Source organism: Megalobrama amblycephala, linkage group LG19, assembly GCF_018812025.1.
Source record: "Megalobrama amblycephala isolate DHTTF-2021 linkage group LG19, ASM1881202v1, whole genome shotgun sequence".
Taxonomy (NCBI): domain Eukaryota; kingdom Metazoa; phylum Chordata; class Actinopteri; order Cypriniformes; family Xenocyprididae; genus Megalobrama; species Megalobrama amblycephala.
The window spans coordinates 26026755-26047934 of record NC_063062.1 but is presented as its reverse complement, the minus strand read 5'-3'; the positions used below and the strand labels follow the sequence as shown (position 1 = coordinate 26047934).

The following is a 21180-nucleotide window of genomic DNA, read 5'->3' as shown; positions in this document are numbered from 1 at the left end:
AAGAGTAACCGGCAGACATGAACCAACAACAATCTGATGAAGAACGACTGAAAGACAAGGGTATATATGGAGAATATGATGAGCATCAGGTGTGGATGACCTGATTAACTCCTGACAGGCAATCAGGTCACAGACAGAAACACAAATCACGCAAGGATGAACACACAGAACCGTCACACTTCTGCTTCGGAGAATCCAGTAAAATTTAAAAGGGCCCAGGTGTTTCCAACAGTACATGGAACCATGTTTTATTTGAGTTATTTGCTGTGTAGCTGCAGAGGCCACGGCAGCAAGTAACCCAAACTCCAACAGGTGACATCAGATGACAAACAGGTGTTAAAAATGGAGAACAGAACAGAAACCAGGCTCAGCCAGTTCTCCTCTGGCCAACAGCGAAGAGTGCTTGATTATGATTCAGGCATTGTTACAGGTTATAAGTCAGATTAGGATCGTAACAGTCAAAATATTTAATCCAGTTCTATCTAGTTGAAGATCGTGTTCATCACCATGCATGTTTCTTTTGTTCTCACTCAGCAATCCTTCCATTAATCTTTAATCATTGTTCTTTTGTGTTTATTCAGCCATTACTTGTCTTCATTCTGCCATGAGAATTATACTTATCCCGTTCTTCTTGATTCTCTCCACTGCTCTGGAATAAAGACAAAGGAATTTATCGACAATTTTGAGACACTGCTTTCAACACAAAGATCAGGAAAAAAGACAAAATAAAATGATGTACCAATTACCTTCATGCAATCCCAGAAAAACAATCTCAATTAAAACTGAACTTAGAGATTCACTATCATGCCTCAACATTGTATGGTCCAATATCTTTGAGACTGTAGACTCAGAGATAAATCCAGACAGAGCTAGACAGTATGAGACTGACTTTCTCAAAGGAGCCCCACCAACATGGCCGAATTTTGACAAATCAGCAAACTTACAATTGGTGGAAAGGGATGGCTTTAATGATTTAATACAGTTAATCAATAACAAAAAAAGAAAAAGCTGTCTCGTCACTGATGTTTCTTTACAATACCAGCCTGGCAGTGGAGGATCAACCCTCGCCATGCAGGTGCTTTGGCATTTCCGGAAAGATCTCAGGTGTGCCAGAGTGATTGATTCAATCAATGATGGCTTAGACACAAAAGAGCTGTCGAAACAAGTGGTGGACCTTTTTCTGCTGTCTAAAGAGAAACATGCAAAACAAGATTGGAAAACTGTGCTGCTGCTGCTAGACACCAAGGAAAAGATGGACAATGATCTGCCTATCAAGAATGATCTCTGGGAAAACCTGATTGAAGAAATACATAATAGGGACATTGATACTCAAACTCCAGTTGTGATCATTTTGAACTGCAGCACTGCAGACTTCAGTCTAAACGACACAATGATTCATGACTCCAAACTCTCTGAAGAGGAAATCAGACAATTCAAGGAAAAACTGCTGCAACAGATCCGACTACAGAGAAAAAGCCAGTGGAAAGTTACATCCATAAATCTGTTGTACCACAAAGACAGCAGCGGATCAGCAGTAGCCAGGGAGGTACTGCAGGACCTGAGGGAAGAGTTCACCTGTGAAATCCTGACAGAACCATTCACAACAGAGATTACAGAGAATAAAGAAAGGTTTACAAGACAGATTGAAGATATGGCAAACACACTGCTCGAAATATATGAAACACATAAAAAACCTATGCTTCTCCTGTTGGATCACAAGGATGATAAACCACTACGCTACTTATTAAAGAATCTGCAGTCAAAGCTTCAGCGCTCTGATCGACCTGACCATCCTGCATTCATCATTATTAATGCTGTGAGGAAGAGCGTTGTTCGAGCGCCAGGCCACGTAAAGCTGAAACTGGAGCTCTTACCAGATGAGAAGGAGAAGTTTGCTCAGAAAAGGCAGGAGATTGAAAAGAAACACAGGAAAATATCAAAAACGTTTCATGCCTTTAACATAATGCAGGGAGGTTTCCAGAAAGAGGATGCAGAGAAAGTCATCACAGAAGAAATGGTCAATCACATTGGAAAAGACAAACAGTCCAGCAGCACAAGACTTCTCAGTTTTTTGGCTTTGATAAATTCATATGTCCCAGGTTCACACTTGTTGAAACCTTTGTGCAAGAAATTCATTGAGCAAACAAATGAGAGAAAGCCTTCAGTGGAAATGATAATGAAGCCTTTCATGGATCTCATAGTCATTTTCTCTGACGGAGAGCAAAACTGCATACGTCTGAAACATCCCATGATCGCTGGTGCGTGTCTGAAAATGTTCACTGAGAACAATCTGACAAGATCTGACATCGCTCTTGACTTCTTGAACAGCATGGTTAATGGAAATGAGAGTAACTATAAGCACATCTGCAAGAGAATGTTAGTCACAAGACCAGACGGTCTGATAGAAAAGGAGAAGTTTTCCAGACTGATTCTTGACATCAAAAGGGAAGGTAAAACTAACAAATGCAAATGCATCAGTTTGTTGGAGAGGGCTTCGAATTTGTTCTCCACAGACCCTTTTTATCCTCAAGCACTTGCACGTTTGTATTACATTGAGGTAAATGAGGAAGACAAATATCAGGAGGCAGAAAAATGGGCAGAAGAGGCCATTGAAAGAGACCCCAAAAAATCTCATATTAGGGACACACTGGGGCAAGTTCACAAAAACCATCTGTCAAGGATCTGGAATAAAGTGGAAAAGTGGAAAAATGTGGAAAAACCATGTACAGACATAAACACACGTTTGGCCATTGCAAAGTCTGCCATCAATGCATTTAAACGTGAAGAGAAGGCAGCTGAAGATGAGTTAGATGCCAACGCCATATTCAATAACAGGGGCCACTTTGGTTTTCTGCAGGTTTGCAAGGAAATTTATGATTTGAGGCCCTTAAGTCCAAATAATCCTCTTCAACAAAAATACCATGATTTCATCAATGGTCTCAGGGGTAAAATTGAATCAAAATATGACTTCTTTGAATGCTACCTGACATTCTCAAGCAACAAAAAAGATGACCCAGACTACTTTCGTAGAGATGTTGAAGATTGCTACAAGCGATATTTTACACAGGGAGACCAGAATGAAGAAAATACCCTTAATGAGAAAAAAATGAAGTCTTTTGCAGGACTGCTTCATTTCCTAGAATCTGACATTGATGTGCTTGAACAGAATTTGATTGCAACTAAAAAGCCCCGGTCCAAAAGTGAAACCCAAACCATTCTCTACATTTTTGCCAATATCATCTTGAATCAGTCTGACGAACCCTCTGAAAAAACAAAAAATCTTCAGGACATGTTACAGAAACTCTGGTCGACAGAAGCTCATGGCAGAAGCCCAGAGTTTTACCTCTTGATCCTTTTGCTCTTTTGGCCTGATCAAGCAAAGAAGGCAAAGCCAAAACCTCCAAACCTTGAAAACTGTGTGAAATATATGAGTCAGTCATACGAGAGAAAGTATCAGAAATACCTTCACAGTCGCCACCTGGTGCCTCTGTTCTTCTATGGGAAAGGAGAAGGCTTGCAGAGACTGGTTCATGCCTTAAAACCTCATCAACATGGTTTGAAGAGACCGGTTCACTCAAAGCTAGATAAAACTGATCTGGATCTCCTGACTGAAGGAGATGGAAGTGTAGAAGTCAAATGTCTTCAGCGTATCGATGGGAAGGTGGAGGATCATAAAGTGTTTGCTGTTAGAAATGGGCAACAGATTCCAGTCGTCGCTCACAATCGGGCCAGTGTGTGCAGACGAGGCCAAGTGTCGTTCTACCTCGGCTTCACGATCAGAGGACCCGTCGCCTACAACATCAGATATCAGAACTGTAAGTAAAGCAATGCTTTATATTTCAGACTCACAAAACATTTCATATTTGCCAAACATTGGTCAGTAGTGAAGTCTGATTGTGTTCAAAATATAGACGGTTTATGTAATTGTCGTAGAGACGGCTCCAACAAATATGGACTGTACTAAAAAAAATCCTACCAAAAGTACCAATTCATCAGGAAGAACCTAGAGTTGATATGGTTGATTTGATTACTCAAGGTTTGCAAAAAAAAACAAGACGAAATCAAGAAGAAACAGGATGAGAAAGAGGAGAAGAACCACAAAAGTGGAAAGAATGAAGATGGACCCGAAGGCCAAAGAGATGCTTAAATTACTAAGACAGCAGCAAAGAAGTAATTTGAAATTGATTATGCTTATTAAACAATCATATAAGTTGAATACTTTTATGTGTGACCTGGAACAGATTACAAACGAGGTTGAAGCTTTGACTACAAAAGCTTCAGCGCCGGTTGAGTCTGAATATTGTGTGTAAAGGCCAAAAGGTCAAAATGCAAACTGGCCAAGATGTATGTTTTTGTTTTTCATTTTTTAAAAGTGTTGAGGCAAGCTAACCACAATGTATGCTTCAGTTGCTGAGCAAGAAGCCTTAAGGGGAACTAGTACTAACCAAGTTAACCACAGTGTTTCGGTTGCTGAAACGAGAAGTATTAAGGAGAACTGGTACTGACCAAGACGTATGCTTTTACCGCAAGCTAACCAATATGTGTGTTTGTTAATGCAAGCTAAGCAAGCTGTATGCCTTTTTTTGCAGAACTAGAACTGTTAAAGGGAGCCAGTGTGAAGGTCGTGAAGTTCAAGTTAGTAAAATGTGTTAAAAGTCGTTGAACGGGCATAGCCTGTAGATGACCTGTGTAACTTATATTTCGACAAACAAGGAGATGTTTTATGTCAGGAAAAAGGATGTGTTCAGACTATATATATTGGGAGTTGTACAACAGAAGTTTGCCACACCTCTGGTGAAGACTTTACTCGCTTTTATGTTCTTTGTAATTTTTTCTGTATCGTGTTATTAAACCGAAGCCATTGTATTTGGTGATTCGTAAACCTCTCTAAACAAGTCTCAGAGTGAAAATTGACTTTTACATAAAACTATTATCTGAACCTGCAATTAATTTACTCCAACGAGCCTCAAGAGCACCGGACCCTGACTGAGCTGGACTCCACCTTGAAAACTTTGATCGTCATACAACGCTCTCAATCCAAGGTAAGACCAAATTATTAGATGCAGTTAAGGACCGTAGAGACATGCATATGATTGATTGGAGGTTGAGGGGGATAACAAATACAACATAATATATCAACTCTATTTTACTCTTTTATCCCCTTTTTCTCTGCAGAGTTCATGGATGATCGAATGCTGTCATTCAGAGTATAAATCTCTTCATTGACACTGAAATGCTCAACAGTTCAGCTCATACAAAACAAGAAAAACGTTCCTCTTTCTTCTCAGCTGGATGTGAAAACAAGACTGTACAAGAACAAGACAACCTTTACTGCATCATGTTTATATGATAATATTTAATGTGATTATTTTTGAATTGCACTGTATGATTTACCTCTTCAACTAGGTGAATGTGGGACCGAATTTATCTACGAACTCAAATGTCAAAGACAAATTTGAAATGTCTTCTATTTTTGTTTCTATGTTCTGAAGAAAGAATTGTGTGTGTTGGGTATAATCTAACAGACAATTAGATAATAATTATTAGTTGTAAGCAGAGTTCAGTCATGGTACTTTTCACCTATTTCCAGAGAGGATGTGTTAGGAAAGGGAGAAAAATCTGAAAAATATTATTCATAATTGTGGTGGTGGGTCTGTAAATTCAAATTATTTTCAAGGGGTTTTGAGCTCATTTATTCCAAAAGAGGCCATATCACAATATCTCTTTCTTTATCTGAACAGCAGGTCAATAAGTTATCATTGCTGTGACGCCCTGCTGGCCGTTTCTCGTGTGTGTGTTGTTTGTATTTGTTGCAGGTGACTGGCTGATTGCGGCATGATTGGGAGCATCATGGTGTTCATTGCTCTCTATAAAAGAGGATCATTCCTGCTGGTGTGTGGGTGGCAGCTCTGGATCTGATGGCTGTTTGAAGCTCTTTGTTTGATATGGCAAAAATCCGGTTTATTTTAACCATGAATACAAAATAAAGATAGCAAGATGAATGTGCTCGTCTTCTCCTTATTTGTAGCGATTTGTTGTGATCGCAACACTGCTTTATCACAGTTCCCATCAGTGAATCGAGCTGATTATTCCTCATGCACAACATAACTTTGAGATGTATTTGTGATTACATTTGTTCCAATAAAAGTAATATTACAGTATCACTTGCTGTCCCTCTGCATGCAGAATGTGGCTGTAAAACATTACAGCAAGTCCAAAATAAGTAATTACATAAAGGGTTAGTTCACCCAAAAAAGAAGTTTCTGTCATTAATTAGTCATCCTCATGTCATTCTACACCGTAAGACCTTTGTTCATCTTCAGAACACAAAATTAAGATATTTTTGATGAAATTCGAGGGTAGGACCCACACATGGTTTGAAGTGAATTGTCATATACAATATGCTAGTGCAAGTATATAACAATTAGCTCAAACTTTGACCTGTGGAGGGCAGTAATACACTTAGCAGCGTCTACACTGCTGGAATTCAAATAGAGAAGAAGAGAGCTAGTTCAAGATGAGCATTTATGGTTAAAATGTAGAGCTCTTTGAAGCTGCACTGAAACTGACATTTGGACCTTCAACCCGTTGAACCCCAGTGAAGTCCACTATAAGAAGAAAGAGAGAAAGACATGAACATCTTGGATGACATGGGGGTGAGTAAATTATCAGGAAATTTTCATTTGAAACTATGCTAATATTAGCCATAGTCTGTCAGATCCAGGCCGTATCCAGATGAGATGAAGGACCTGTGCCTACACACGACGACAACGCAGCCCTGATGTTTCAACTAAACAATCCCTGCGAAGGCCTCCTTTCCTTTACTTTCCCTATGTATAGATAAAACATTATCAAAATGATTCCAGTTTTGCACAGTGTAGGGGAATTTTACAGTGAAAGACCAGATATGAATAAACTGCAGAAAATTTTACTGAAGAATAGTTTGTAGTTTCATCAGCAGAAGCCATCTTCAAGTCTCATGAGGAGTTCGTAGGTCGCGCTGCGTACATTCACATTTCCATAATTATACTCTAACATCATTAAATTAGTCATTACTTCAGGTTAAACGATTCTGATTGGCTAAGAAAATAGACAAAACCCACCTGCTGGTCTCAAGCAGAGTGACTTGGGTAAAGTTGGTTTTATATTCGCACTTCTGATAAATCCAGACTTTCCAATAAATGTGCAATAAATTAATGTTTGCGAATTTTAAGCAGCGATATGATATTGACAACCAACGATTGTCAATTTACAACATTTTTCACAGTCGATCAAAATAGGCAAGTATTGTTTTAATGGCATATTTACTTGTGAATATCCACTGAATGTCCAATGTAGTGTGATTAACAAGACTATTGAATACGGATGTCCGAATGTGTGAATATAAAACCAACTTTACCGAAGTAGCAGAGTGCCAGTTGTCCAGTAACAAAGGACCTGCACAGAACACTAGCGCACATACACAGCTACACGATTCACAGCTTCTTCAAGGTTGAAGTTGGTCTGAGCTTTGCTATGAACAGGAAACTTTCTCAAAACATACTAAGTTGTACATTTCTCTCAATGAGAGGTACAGACAATATTCATAATTGTTTTCTAGTGTTTGAAAATGAAAATAAATGCTTTAACAAAGTAGTCATTCATATATTTTAATATTTAGAAAGATAAATCACTCAAGATGTGTATTAAAGCAGCAGTGGATTCCAGAATCCACCCCTTCTATTAGGCAGAAATTAATTTTTTTTCTGTATTATGGGGACTGTCAGAGATCTGCCAGGCCCCATCACCACCCAATCACAGATCACTGTCACCTGAGTACTAGGGCCAATCACCCGCGCCTTATTGTCATCTCATCATCATTGCAGCATAAGCACACAATTCAACCGGTCAACTTTGAGTAGAACTCACCTGATCTACTTATCTCCATGGGCCATCATTCAAGCATCTCTCCCGATCCTCTGTGTCTTCGAATCCCGGACTCCATTATACTTGCCGAAGTGTGTGCTCAACTGCTCCTCTGCTCTTGTCTCTATTTTAACATGGAATACTGCTTTAATTGAAAAATAATTTTGAAATATATTAGAAATAAAAAAAACATTTAAAAGCAAATGTGACTCCTAAACAAAAAGAGCCAGAGAATTAAACTACATCGTTGTCACTAATGCAACAAGCTTTGGATGCGACACGGATCAAACTAGTCAATTTTTAAAAAAAAAAAAAAGATCTACAACTCAGCCTTTCAACAACACAGTTTAAATATTCACAATAATCTATACAAATCATCTCTTTTGTGGGAGTATATGGGTGGCTCTTAAAAGAGCCTTTGGGTGTGTGGGAGTCTCGGGGACTCTACTTGGAGCTGGTGTACTTGGTGACGGCCTTGGTGCCCTCAGACACGGCGTGTTTGGCCAGCTCACCGGGCAGCAGCAGACGCACGGCGGTCTGGATCTCTCTCGACGTGATGGTGGAGCGCTTGTTGTAGTGAGCGAGACGAGACGCCTCACCGGCGATGCGCTCGAAGATGTCGTTGACGAAAGAGTTCATGATGCCCATCGCCTTGGAGGAGATGCCGGTGTCAGGATGAACCTGCTTCAGCACTTTGTACACGTAGATGGCGTAGCTCTCCTTCCTGGACTTTCTGCGCTTCTTTCCTCCCTTACCGGCGGTCTTCGTGACGGCCTTCTTGGAGCCCTTCTTAGGCGCGGACTTGGCTGGTTCAGGCATGATGCTGAATGATCGCAGAACTGACGAATCAATGTGACTCACGAGCGACACAGAGGCTTTTATTCTCTACCATATGCTAATTTACACAGAGAGACGGGATCACCTGATTGCCTGTTTTCATAGGCCACACCCATAAACTCGTGTTTCACTGGACAAATCAAAGCATCACGCGCTGAATGAGAGCCAATCAATAAAATGATAGCCCCGCCCACCACCAACAGTTTGAGTGACACCCCTCCCCCCAGTTTCATTTGTTTCATTTCCCGCTCTTTTTATTCATTACAGTTTGAGAAAATATGAAATTCCAGAAAAATATTGTGCAAAATCATGTAATTTTAAAACCTCTTGTAGACTCATTGACTGACTTTGGGAGGAAAGAGACCAATAAGACACTCTTTCTTCATTAACTTTGTTGAACTGTTTAAACTACAAAAATAGTAAATACACACCCATTTTTGTGTAAAATAAAATTTTCTATTTTGTTTTCTCCATTTCCATTTATAACTGGGTCATTCTACAGAAATGTCCACTTTTGGTATGACAAAATGTCTTAAAATGGATTTCTTTTTCTAACATTTAAAATTAGACCACATTATTATATTACACTTTGACTTTATGAATACACATAAATGATAGCTTAATGATTTTTTATTTTATTATTTTTTTTTTAAACATTTTTCTGAAATATTGTTTCTCATTTTTTTCAGCACATGCAGTCAGAGTTACAGAATAATAATGATAATGCAAAAAATAAGGAGATTGTGTTATTTATTTTAATCAGGTTAGTTAAAAGTGTGATTGAATGATGTTAATTCAATTGTGCAACCATGTATTTATAAAAATGAAAATATTTGAAAAACAGTTATATAAAAGTAATGATGCGATCCTTTAAATCGTAATTCTTGAGTGTAGCAGAATTCAGTGAATGTAAAATTATTATCATGTCACATATGACACATTTTATTTAATGTGACAGACAAAAAACAGTAACACCAGTGACACAATGAATCTCCAATGACGTATACATAGGACCAAAGATCCTTAATTTTTCAACTATAATTAAGTAGATTGGACTAAATTTTTACATTTGGTATACAATAAAAGACTTATCATTGACACTTAGTGAAAACAGTCAGAAAAAGATCATAAACAACATTTTAAAACTGTCTGTAAAATATGCTGTCTGTAAAGTCGCTGCACTGAATTTAGCCAAATACCCTTAATTTAGCCATATCTGACCAAAGGAGGATTAACAATGAGAAAGAAAAGTTATAATCATGTAATCTTAGTGCTATTTTATGCAAAAGAACTTAATGAATAGCTTTGAATAAAGTTTATCTATAAATGGGTAACACCAATGACATTTTTCATGAAAAATGCATTTTACAAAATGGCTGCTGCAAGGAATCAATCCACATGTTGTCAATCATGATATATTCACTAAATTAAGTAGTTTAATCCATTTGTTTGTATTCTAGTTTTTTTTATAATTCCCTAGCAATAAAGTAGGTCACACCAGTGACTTCAACTAAAAGCTTCATATGTGATGCAAAAACTTGAGAAAATGAGATCCAGGCAGTAGATAAAGTTGTTGATGGAAAATTATTTATTCATTACAATTAAATTTAGCCTTGACACGCAAACTTTAATCGATAATGAAAATACTTAATAAAACCAAAAGGTAAAATAACAACCATAAAGAAGCAGTCAATAGTTAATAATACAATTTAGAGTATTATAAAATTTAGAGTATTGTATCTAATAGATGAAGATCAAAAAGAGCAATAATTAAGACATTTGCAGATAAGAGACAAGAAGTAGAAGCCAAGGAGAGCAAAGGAGGAAAAAGCTGAATTATCAATGACCCGGTCAGCTTTATAGCATGAGCACACAGGGAAATTTACATCCCACTCAAATTGATGTTTTTGTTCTAAAAGAAAAGGTTAATTTCACCCATTACGTCATCTACTGGTCCAGTGTCAAAAATAGTTGTTTTATCCCCTATAGGGAATTTTGCAAATGTCAGCAGACATATTTTGATCAGATTCAAATGAGCAATAATTCTGATCTGCCGTATTTGGCAGGCATCCAATGTCTAACCACAAACGTGTCAGCGTGACCTGTCATACTAGAACACTTGAAGAACAATTGAACATAACAAGCATACTCTTAAATATAAAATAACCATAAGGGTACAATAACAAGTAAATCCTTGAAAATATGATAAAAATTAATATATAAAGTAGGAGTACATCAATATAGGAAATCAAAAGTGAAACTGATAAATCGTAAGCCATAAATGATTAAAATAAATATTAATAGAAATGCATGACTATGAATATTGACCATTTCGGATCCATCAATATGAAATCATGATTTTCTAATTAAAATTTCTGATAACTGAAAAGAGACATTGGCCTTTCTTCATTGATCTTTAGGAAATAGGAAGAAGGAAGTCAAGTGATGTCATCAGTGTGATTTTTTATTTCAAAATAAGAGATTTTTGTTAAAGGTAACACCAGTGACACAACACCAGGGGACAACTACATTCATTAAATATTTTATAATATTTATTCAGCATTTGTTTTGTTTTTTTATGACATTTACATTATATATTTGATAGTAATGCATACATTATTGTAGTTGAAATGGTAGAAAAACCTGTTTGTGAGCTCAAAATAAAGCCCTTTCCCTCTGTTCATTACTGTGGGGACGAGCACTTCTGTGGTGTTTGGAATTCTTATTAATTAAAAAAACAAATATTGCCACATTTATGCTCAAGAAGGCTTAATTGTTCAAATAACATATTGTTTCATATTAAAATATTAAAAAAAACTGTAATCCTAAAGTGTTTTTCAAGTGTAATATTTCTGTAAAGTCTAGGGACAGAAAAGTGGACGTTTCTGTAGAATGACCCAACTATGGTGTTTTCTGATCTAATCGTTTTATTTGAAACTCCTTGTTTAACGACCGTTAAATTACTGAACATTGTAATAAAGATCTCCGTGCGCCATTTAAACTATTATATTTCATCTATCATGTTGGTTAAAGATAATGAGAAGATGCTGTTGACAGTCTCTAGACACATTGTGAAACTATATTTATGAGTTCATTAATAAAGTTGATTCTCTAACCAGAAAATAACTGCAGTTGTCATCACTTAATCATGACTCTTTGTGTGTCAGAGTGTGTGTCTCTTAAAAGAGTCGTTGGGTTTGTGTAGTTTCTCCTGGTTTCATGTTTATCCTCCTAAGGTTCGTTGCTTACAGGACCTGACAGAAACCAGCGCCGCGTCACATGACCCTAAACTTCAGTGCTAAAATGCAGAATTATGTTTGATAATTACTTTACTGCCTGCACACATTTTAAATTATATAATATATATATATATATATATAGTCCCTGAATACATTTAGAAAATATTTTCATAATATTGTGCAGCATATGCTATCCAGTAGGTTTACTATACTAAAGATTTAGATAAGGAATTATCACTCTATTTTACTTCGTAAAGTCATCTCCAATTTCATTCTTGAAGTGACAACATGAGCTTAAATTAAAAAGGAAAGAAGCCTCAAAACACTTTATTACCTACATTACATATTGACCTCTGACACTTTGGTTTGACACATACACCATAACTTACGTAATAATTACTGTCGCTGGAAATGGTCTCGTTCAGAGCAGGTTTGTGGCTCTTAAAAGAGCCGTTGGGGTGAAGCGCTGATGCGGGTTAAGCGCGCTCTCCGCGGATGCGGCGGGCCAGCTGAATGTCTTTGGGCATGATGGTGACTCTCTTGGCGTGGATGGCGCACAGGATTGGTGTCCTCGAACAGACCCACCAAATAAGCCTCGCTGGCCTCCTGCAGGGCCATGACAGCGGAGCTCTGGAAGCGCAGATCCGTCTTGAAGTCCTGAGCGATTTCTCGCACCAGCCGCTGGAAAGGCAGTTTGCGGATCAGCAGCTCGGTGGACTTCTGATAACGGCGGATCTCTCGGAGAGCCACGGTCCCGGGCCTGTAGCGATGGGGCTTCTTGACGCCGCCGGTGGCTGGCGCGCTCTTCCGCGCTGCTTTAGTAGCGAGCTGCTTCCTCGGGGCTTTACCACCGGTGGATTTACGAGCGGTCTGCTTGGTTCTTGCCATTGCTCAACTCTCCTTCTCTCTGTCCTGCTTGTGCTGGAAATGCGGCTTGATGTTTCACTCCTGCTTTTAAAGCATCGCGCGGCCACGAGCTCGTAAGTGTGCAGAGGCCTGTGATTGGCCAGTGTGTGAGTGTGCTTATGACCGCTAGCCAATGACTGCGCGTTTCCTCTTTTCAAACACGCGGAGGGTTTCCCGCTCAAGACGCTTTGTTCAGACAGTGTCACACACCCACAGACTTAGACTCTCTTAACCCTGTAAAACCCAAATATAGAAATTAGCAAAAACATTTTTGACCTCTCAGATATTGTTTTAGGAGGTCTCTGAATTAGAAATGAAAGATTTTTCAATTTTTTTACATTTTAGTAAGTTTTTAGGGAAATGTAATATTGCTACGCTGGGCCTAGTTAGGAGCAGAATTGCTGTATTTGTACTAATTTTGTCTGAACAGATATACAGAGCTTTTTAAGCATTCATTTGCAGAGTTGATTGCTTACTTTGCCCCATAACAGTATATATCATGAGTAATAATCACACAACAATCATATTTTTATGAATAAGCATTTATTAATAAAAATATTGAAAATTGTATTTATAAAACTTTCTTCTATCACTTTCAATGTGGTTTAAATGAAGTCTGTGTTTTGCAGTGATAGTCCCTAAGAACATTGCCCTTGCTACAGTGTATTTGTGTATCCATTATTGCAGTGTCTGCAGCATCCTCTCGTCTTTACTGGGAAATGTGCAATCATGTCTTTGTGTACATCCAGTGGATGGTGGTCCGATGACATCTTGGCATTCTAAAATGGAAAAAGTAAAAAAATTAATGAGTGAATAATACATACGGGTCTTATATTGTAGTAGATAAACAGAAAGAATACAGGGTGGTAGACCATGTGTCGAGGGTAGAGATCTAAGTATTATCCATCAAAGTATTATGATTTCAATGCAAATGCTAATCAAAATTCCTCTACTACATTCAAACAATACTGTCTGTCTGGCCTATTATGCTCTCTACTTATCATACTAAAGGAACACATGCACCCCCCCAGAGCACTTACAGGTTCATATTCAAGACCACTCACACCTCAGAACAATGCAACAGGCATCCCCCCTAAAAATATCCAGAACATTCAGAGCCTGTTTTTCTATTTCCTAATGCTATAAACTGCTACTTGGGCAACATTCATAAAAAATCTCGGGATCATTTAGAAGTTAAACTACAAAGATACAGGGAGTTTCAGATACTGCTCTAGATGATAGATGTTTCACATTCCACATACTATTTAATTATGGTCTAAGCTAAGCTAAACTAAGTACAACTTTAACAGAAAAGCACATTTAGAACTTAGTTACAATAAATCTAACAGTTTAAATTTCAATTCATGACCATGTGAGAAGTGCAGTGTCCTTATGTGATGTGTAGGAGCACGTTGTAGAATTACAACATGGACTTAACAATCTCTAAATCAAATTTGATGAATGTTTTCCAAAATAACTAAATAGGTATGTGTTCTAGACATTGTAATAATCAAAAAAAAAAATACATAAGGAAATTTACTTACTTGAATCTTGACAAATCCAGTCATGTAAAAAAAGGAGATGAGCTCAACACGAAGTTTGCAGGTAGAGTGAGTGCAAGGTCAGATGACCGGACATATAAACACTTCTTCTATCCAATAGCATTGTGAGGACGAACAGTAGAACCCATTAACTAAGCAAATGTGGTCTTGAGAGAAAAAAAAAAAAAAAACTTTTGCAGGCCTTTTTTACAAATTGTTGAAAGTGATGTTGTAATTCTGCAACAGTGGGCTTTACAGGGTTAATTCAGTGATTGTGCAGATCTCGGATCAGAACTAAATCACATTACAGTCTGTTTTAAAGCACTGCAGTCAGTCACACACACTAGAGTTTCCCTCCTTAGAGAAACACTGATAAACTTGTTACTCCAGACGATATGAAATGCTTTTTATTTTGGATAATCTATTCATGTACATAATCAGATATTGGAAAACATCAATTTATTATAAGGGGAGATGGGTTGTGGGACGTGAATGTGTCTAAATCCTAATGATCTCTTATCAGACACATTAGAGAATCATCATGCAATTATGACAAACATGCAATTCTTGTAGCCGTTACTGAATTTGTAATTTTTGATACACAGTAAACATTTTGTTTTCATGATCGTTTTTAATCAACCCACTGCGTTTGTGTCAATATGTATTAAAAAAAGAAGCGCTCTCTATCAGATGAAATGTGTGGCTCTTAAAAGAGCCTTTGGGTTTAATGAGAGACTGGAGCTGGTTTATTTGGATTTGGCGGGCTTCTCGGTCTTCTTGGGCAGCAGCACGGCCTGGATGTTGGGCAGCACGCCGCCCTGAGCGATGGTCACTCCGCCCAGAAGTTTGTTCAGCTCCTCGTCATTGCGCACCGCCAGCTGCAGGTGACGGGGAATGATGCGGGTCTTCTTGTTGTCCCGAGCGGCGTTTCCAGCCAACTCCAGGATCTCAGCGGTCAGATACTCGAGCACAGCCGCCAGATAAACAGGAGCACCGGCACCGACGCGCTCTGCGTAGTTGCCTTTGCGGAGAAGCCTGTGAACACGACCGACGGGGAACTGCAGTCCTGCCCTGGAGGAGCGAGTCTTGGCTTTCGCTCTCGCTTTGCCGCCGGTTTTGCCTCTGCCGCTCATTCTGGAGTTCAGTTACTGTAACTTTATCAATGAAAGAGAATGAAGATTCAATCCTGCACACACTGTCTTTATAGGAGAGTGCCAGTCGCTCATTGGCTTACAGTCTGTTCAGATTTCATCCAATCACTGAACTTCCCTCTAAAGCCCAACCCCTTGACTTTTAAAGACGAAACTAGTGAAATATTTCTGATAGAAAATTAATATAAAAGCATAACAGATTTTAAGATAATTAGATTCCTAAATATTCATTGAACAATGTGTTTTTTTCTGTGTGCAGTTAAAATGAACTAAAATTGTGAAAATTTAAACAAGTTTTTCAAATAATTCACATCAATATTAATATGCTACTGGGGTTTGACACACACTAACATGGAATATGGATATTATACGCTGTTCCTGCCAAAAGTGCTTCACTTTCACACTATATTTTGTGCTCATTGACCTTCTGAAACTACAGAATTATGTTCATATTGTAATACTGGAGTTTTATCACTTCATATTGTTGTATGTGGAGTTGTTTGTACTAATTGTTTATATGTATAATAATGGTTCACTGAGATTGAGTGATAAAATGAAAAATACATATAAGTATTTTATATTGTTAAAATTTCAGTGTTCATAAATCCCATCTTCACTGTTTCCTTTGCACATTTACAAGAAATGATTAAATTCAGGAGTTTTGCTCTTTACTCAGAGTTAGTGGGTGGCTCTTAAAAGAGCCGTTGAGGAACAAACTAGATTTTTACTTCTTTTTGGGAGCTGCCTTTTTAGGCTTGGCGGCTTTAGGCTTTGCCGCCTTAGGTTTAGCCGCCTTGGCCTTTTTGGGGCTCTTGGCTGCTTTCTTAGCGGCTGCTGGCTTCTTCGCCTTCTTGGGGCTCTTCGTGGCCTTCTTAGCGGCTGTGGCGGCGGGTTTCTTGGCCTTCTTGGGCGATTTCTTAGCGGCGGGCTTCTTTGCCGCGGCGCTCTTGGGCTTCTTGGCCGCAGCGGGTTTCTTGGCCGCGGGCTTCTTGGCTTTAGGAGCCGCTTTCTTGGCCGGCTTCTTCTTGGTCTCTGCTTGCTGCTTGTTGAGCTTGAATGAGCCCGAGGCGCCGGTCCCTTTGACCTGCACCAGGGTGCCTTTAGTCACCAGGCTCTTGATGGCGATCTTGACGCGGGAGTTGTTCTTCTCCACGTCGTAGCCGCTGGCAGCGAGAGCTTTCTTCAGGGCGGCGAGGGACACGCCGCTCCTCTCCTTGGACGCGCTCACAGTTTTGACGATGAGCTCACCGACGCCTGGACCTGCTTTCTTGGCTTTCGCAGCGGACTTCTTCTTGGGCGCTTTGGCCGGGGCGGCAGCAGCCGGGGCTGGGGCGGTTTCTGCCATCTCTCTCTGATCGGATCGAGTCTCTCAAACGCTGTCTGCTTTCAGCAATGAATAGCGCTCGCGCGGCGCTGCGCTCTTAAACAACACATGAGAACCTCGTAGACTCAACCTGCCCCGCTCTGTGTCTGTGCGCGTCCACGAGCCGCTCGCGCGTGTGTTTTCTTCTCTCACATTTGGGGCGAAACTGGAGCAGTAAAATAGTTTGTCACAGTCGAAACAAAGTGAGCAGCAAGCAGAGGTTCTGAGCTTTCATTAGAGACTGAAATACGGCGAGAGGAAATGTTTGTTTTGCCTCCGTCAGATCAAATCCGAGGCGAGCATCAGTCACGGGGAAAAGCCGCGTGTGGGCGAGAGGAGGCTTTCATACAGCTGCTGTTTTGGTTTTCATCACCCTCATCTTCACCAGCACTTACTTACTTTTCTTTCTTTCTTTCTTGAGAGAAACACGGGTCTTATTCAAGTGACCCTCTGTTTTGTCTGACGGTCATCATGGTAACTCTCAAACTCTCACTCAGAATTTAGAAAATGCAGCAAACTGTTCAATGTAATCTTATTATAATTCATTAATTAAGTAATTAAAATAAAACTTAAATAACACCTATTGTATACATGACTATGTTGTGAATTAGCATTTATTGTGGTTAAAAGGAAATTATGCTGTCTCTTGCTTTAAATGATGAATGAACTCATTTTCATGAGTGATAACATCTAACACAATAATTTCCATCATTTCTGTTCACATGGTTCCATATTTGAGACGAATGGAGAAACATTAACATTTGTATGTAGTGATATGATGTACAGTGATTAAATAAGGAAGGCGGTCTGACAAACGCATCGCTTCGCTTCATTAACCCGCCGGAGCCGTGTGGAGTACGGTTACGATGGATAGAGACACTTTCTTCAGCTCATACTCACTGTTTCCCATTCATTCTCATTATAAAGCTTGGATCCGTCAGGATATTTATTAATATCTCTGATTGTGTTCATCAGAAAGAAGAAAGTCATATACACCTAGGATGGCTTGAGGGTGAGTAAAGCTTGGGCTAATTTTCATCTTAATGTGAACTAATCCTAGAGAGAAATTGATTATATCTCTCAATTTCTTACACAACAACTCTCATTCCTCGGTAAACGAGCTGCACTGATGAAAAATATTCTGTGATGAAGTAAACACCACAGAAAAAAACAAATGTAATTTCTACATGATAGATTTAGTTTAACGATATAAAATAAGAGTAAAACCTACTCAACTTTTCTGATAGTGTTCCCATAATGGACCAGTTCTTTTTTTTGTTTTTGTTTTTTTTGCTGTTTTCCAGCCTTATTTACACTGTTTTATCATTGCTTTGTTGTTAAACTTTTGAGAATGAGTGTCATTTTGAGTAGAAAACAAAGTAATTAAGTAAAAATTAGTGATGGGAGTTACGGGATGGTTGATACCTGTAACGATGGGAGACTCAAACAGGGGATCCAAATGCAGCGGTTTATTAAAAGTGAGCGTGGTCGTACAAGCAGGGTCAAACAGGAACAAACAGGAGCAATAAAGAACAGGCAGAGTCGTAGTCAGGGTACAGGCAAAGGATCGAGGCAGGCAGCAATGGGTCGTGAAACAGGAATCAGGCAGAAACAGTAACAAATAGGCAGACAAGATAATAATGCTTAGAAATGTAACACAAGGTAAACAAGACTTCGCGATCCAGTGAAGTGTGAGTGAGTCCTTTATAGTTGGAAGTGTGCTGAGCTGTACGTGGCAACAGGTGATTGGTGTAGAGTGAACATGTGACCAGCAGGGAGGATTGTGGGAAATGTAGTCCGGGAACTGACGGTGATCGTGACAATACCGGAGCTCAACACAGTTTATCGTATCACACACTGTACTGATGCTTGTATCGAAATGACAATACTGTGTGATTGTTGACGTTTGAAGCTTCGAACGTCATGCAGTATCGGAAAGTCAGAACCGCTGGTTTGAAAAAAAATTGGCGCTTCATCGGATGCATAAAAAGAAAATGCATTTAATCATGTTTTATTGCTGGGATCTCATAGACCCCGAACAGAACATAAGGGTTAAACAGCTCATCCCAAATATTTTTTTCAACTACTCACGTCAATTATATCACATCATTGTATATTTTATATTATTGATCAATATGTGAATCTGTTGACCAGGCTACACATGACAAGAGTTGTGGTCACATTATTTGTCATAAACTAATTTAGATGAGATTAGATCAGATTAGATAGAACTTTATTGATCCAAGACAATCATGCTCCAATCAAGGCTTTTTCGGTAACTTGTACTGTATATTTTAACATACCTTCAGATGTTCATGCATGTTTATTTTGCGCTGTAACTGGTATTAAAGCAGAGGAGAGGATGATCACATGCTTCTCTTTAACTGAGGCGCTAAAGCGATCTGTCACGCCACATTAAACAGCGCCAAAACTGTATTTATTTTTTGAATCTCATAATAAGATGGACATCATTTGAAATCTGAGACTTTTCTTCATATCAAAAGTCACAAAACACAAAGATTATTTTGATTTATTGGATGGGAGGCACTACATATTCTGCTCATTCATCAACTGAAAACAGACTAATCGATTCTTGGGATTTAAGAATCCATATCATAAAAATGAGAATCGATTAAAATCAAGAAATCAATATTTTTTTACCCAGCCCTAGTTCCAAGCATGCCAAACCGATACTAAACTTGACGTTTAAACACTGCTGATCGGTCAGAGAGAATCATCACTGCCAGCATCAGTGGATTTGAAACATGAGACACCAAACTCGCTAGATTTGAATAGTCTGTAACAGCCACCGCAGTGCATTTGTTCGCGTGATTTTTTCAAACGACTCTCTAAACAATGGCCGTATCGTGGTCAGTAGACAAGGAGCGCATCCGCGGCAGTAGAGGCGGCACAAATATAACGGTCAGTCTATCCCACCCACTTGAAGCGGTACTAAACTGCAGTGGAAAACCAAACCGAAAGTAAAGCAAGCCGAACGGTGCCAAGCCGAACCGAGTCAAGTGGTACCGCACGCAGTGGAAAAAGGGCCATAAGGCAACAAACTGGCACACGGGCTGCGTTTCACTCTACTTTTAGACACACACTCGCGAACTCCCCTAAGCACTTCCCCTCGGGGGAATCCCTGCCACCATATTTAAGTGCGTTCAACTTCGTGAAGTGGAAAAGGCAAGTTTATTTGGACAGACCTTTACCTCTCAGTTTTGACCGAGGGAGCGAGTCTACTCAACCTGTACACTTTAGACAGATCCATAGACCACAATGCATAAATCAAGCTTTATTTACCCACACATAACTCCAGGTACTCAACAGGCGGCCCGCATCCGGCCCCGTCAGCATTAAATTTGTGGCCCGCATCATGCTACATATAAATGTATTTTATTATAATTTGCGTTCAAAAATTGTGTGTATATTACTTCGCTTTTTTACATGTACAAATACGGTAGGCGTACAGTGCTCGTGACGCTGCAATCATCAACACAGAACGCCATAACGTTAGCGCGCAGCACAGTTTTTCTAACCGCAAATAACAACATAGACTGAAGGCACTTTGCATGCGCACATTAAATAGTTTTTGCACTAATTTAGTTTGTCCACAAGGTGTCAGCACTGAAACGGGCTGTTGTTTCAGTCTGAAAAGAAACGGAGAAGACAGAACAAGAGTAACAACAAACACAATAGAGTGCCCCAGGGATGACGCATTTTTGTAGGCCAACCCGGAAGTTAGCGGCGCGCGGGTTCCCTCGACTGAAAGCCTATGCATTTTTCCCATAGACTTTTGGAAAATCGCAGAAAATAAGCTCTGTGTTTAACAAAGGGTTATGACACTTACACGTTTTGTCTATCAAAATAATCTTTACAAGTTACAAGTTTACAACATTTATAGATTTTGAAGTCGTCAGATATAAAAGGCTAACAGTAGGCTATAAACGGACTACAGCACAACATGGTCGCGGATCAATGTCGTCACCACCAAGCTTCCTCAAACTTTATTTAAAAAACAACTCTATTTAATAACATGCTCACTGATTATGATCTGCGCTGTGTATGAATACTTATCCACTTTTTCATGAGAAATGCTGTCCAAATGTCCCGTTTTTAATGATGACGTCTAAAGTCCCCGCCAAAGGAAGTAGTCCCTTTTAGCAATTTGTTAGCAACCGCCGAATTTAAGACACAGTAAAAGTTTAAAAAATCACAAGTGGGTTATAACTGGTGTG

The 21180-nt window shown here is 39.1% G+C and overlaps 5 protein-coding genes across 6 annotated transcripts; 1 reads left to right on the top strand and 4 right to left on the bottom strand.

The window, feature by feature from the left end:
• The first annotated feature begins 653 nt into the window (after nt 1-653).
• Nucleotides 654-5747, top strand: LOC125254778 (sterile alpha motif domain-containing protein 9-like). Of its 2 annotated transcripts, XM_048169600.1 has the most exons (3): nt 654-3815; nt 4037-5042; nt 5176-5747. In XM_048169600.1, the coding sequence occupies exons 1-2, from the start codon at nt 731-733 to the stop codon at nt 4078-4080; spliced, it is 3129 nt and encodes a 1042-aa protein (XP_048025557.1). In that variant the 5' UTR covers nt 654-730; the 3' UTR covers nt 4081-5042; nt 5176-5747. The 2 variants fall into 2 exon arrangements, with proteins under 2 accessions (XP_048025557.1, XP_048025558.1); XM_048169601.1 differs by lacking the exon at nt 4037-5042.
• A 2556-nt stretch (nt 5748-8303) lies between these two features.
• LOC125254807 (histone H2B-like) lies at nt 8304-8769 on the bottom strand. Its single transcript, XM_048169635.1, has one exon. It carries the CDS (start codon nt 8722-8724, stop codon nt 8350-8352), a length of 375 nt encoding a protein of 124 aa, XP_048025592.1. The 5' UTR covers nt 8725-8769; the 3' UTR covers nt 8304-8349.
• Nucleotides 8770-12292: 3523 nt separating this feature from the next.
• Nucleotides 12293-12923, bottom strand: LOC125253774 (histone H3-like). Its single transcript, XM_048167881.1, is given in 2 exon segments — nt 12293-12541; nt 12543-12923. Coding segments are annotated over 2 exon segments (411 nt in total). The 5' UTR covers nt 12870-12923; the 3' UTR covers nt 12293-12457.
• Nucleotides 12924-15151: 2228 nt separating this feature from the next.
• On the bottom strand, nt 15152-15593 carry LOC125253778 (histone H2A-like). The gene has a single exon (XM_048167884.1). It carries the CDS (start codon nt 15559-15561, stop codon nt 15175-15177), a length of 387 nt encoding a protein of 128 aa, XP_048023841.1. The 5' UTR covers nt 15562-15593; the 3' UTR covers nt 15152-15174.
• Nucleotides 15594-16236: 643 nt separating this feature from the next.
• On the bottom strand, nt 16237-16943 carry LOC125253789 (histone H1-like). The gene has a single exon (XM_048167898.1). It carries the CDS (start codon nt 16922-16924, stop codon nt 16304-16306), a length of 621 nt encoding a protein of 206 aa, XP_048023855.1. The 5' UTR covers nt 16925-16943; the 3' UTR covers nt 16237-16303.
• Nucleotides 16944-21180: the final 4237 nt, after the last annotated feature.

Coding starts and splice junctions, on each gene's coding strand:
- LOC125253789 (XM_048167898.1), bottom strand. CDS start 16,924: ATGGCAGAAACCGCCCCAGCCCCGGCTGCTGCCGCCCCGGCCAAAGCG.
- LOC125254807 (XM_048169635.1), bottom strand. CDS start 8,724: ATGCCTGAACCAGCCAAGTCCGCGCCTAAGAAGGGCTCCAAGAAGGCC.
- LOC125253778 (XM_048167884.1), bottom strand. CDS start 15,561: ATGAGCGGCAGAGGCAAAACCGGCGGCAAAGCGAGAGCGAAAGCCAAG.
- LOC125254778 (XM_048169600.1), top strand. CDS start 731: ATGATGTACCAATTACCTTCATGCAATCCCAGAAAAACAATCTCAATT. Junction 3,816..4,036: donor CAACATCAGATATCAGAACT/GTAAGTAAAGCA, acceptor TGATTACTCAAG/GTTTGCAAAAAAAAACAAGA.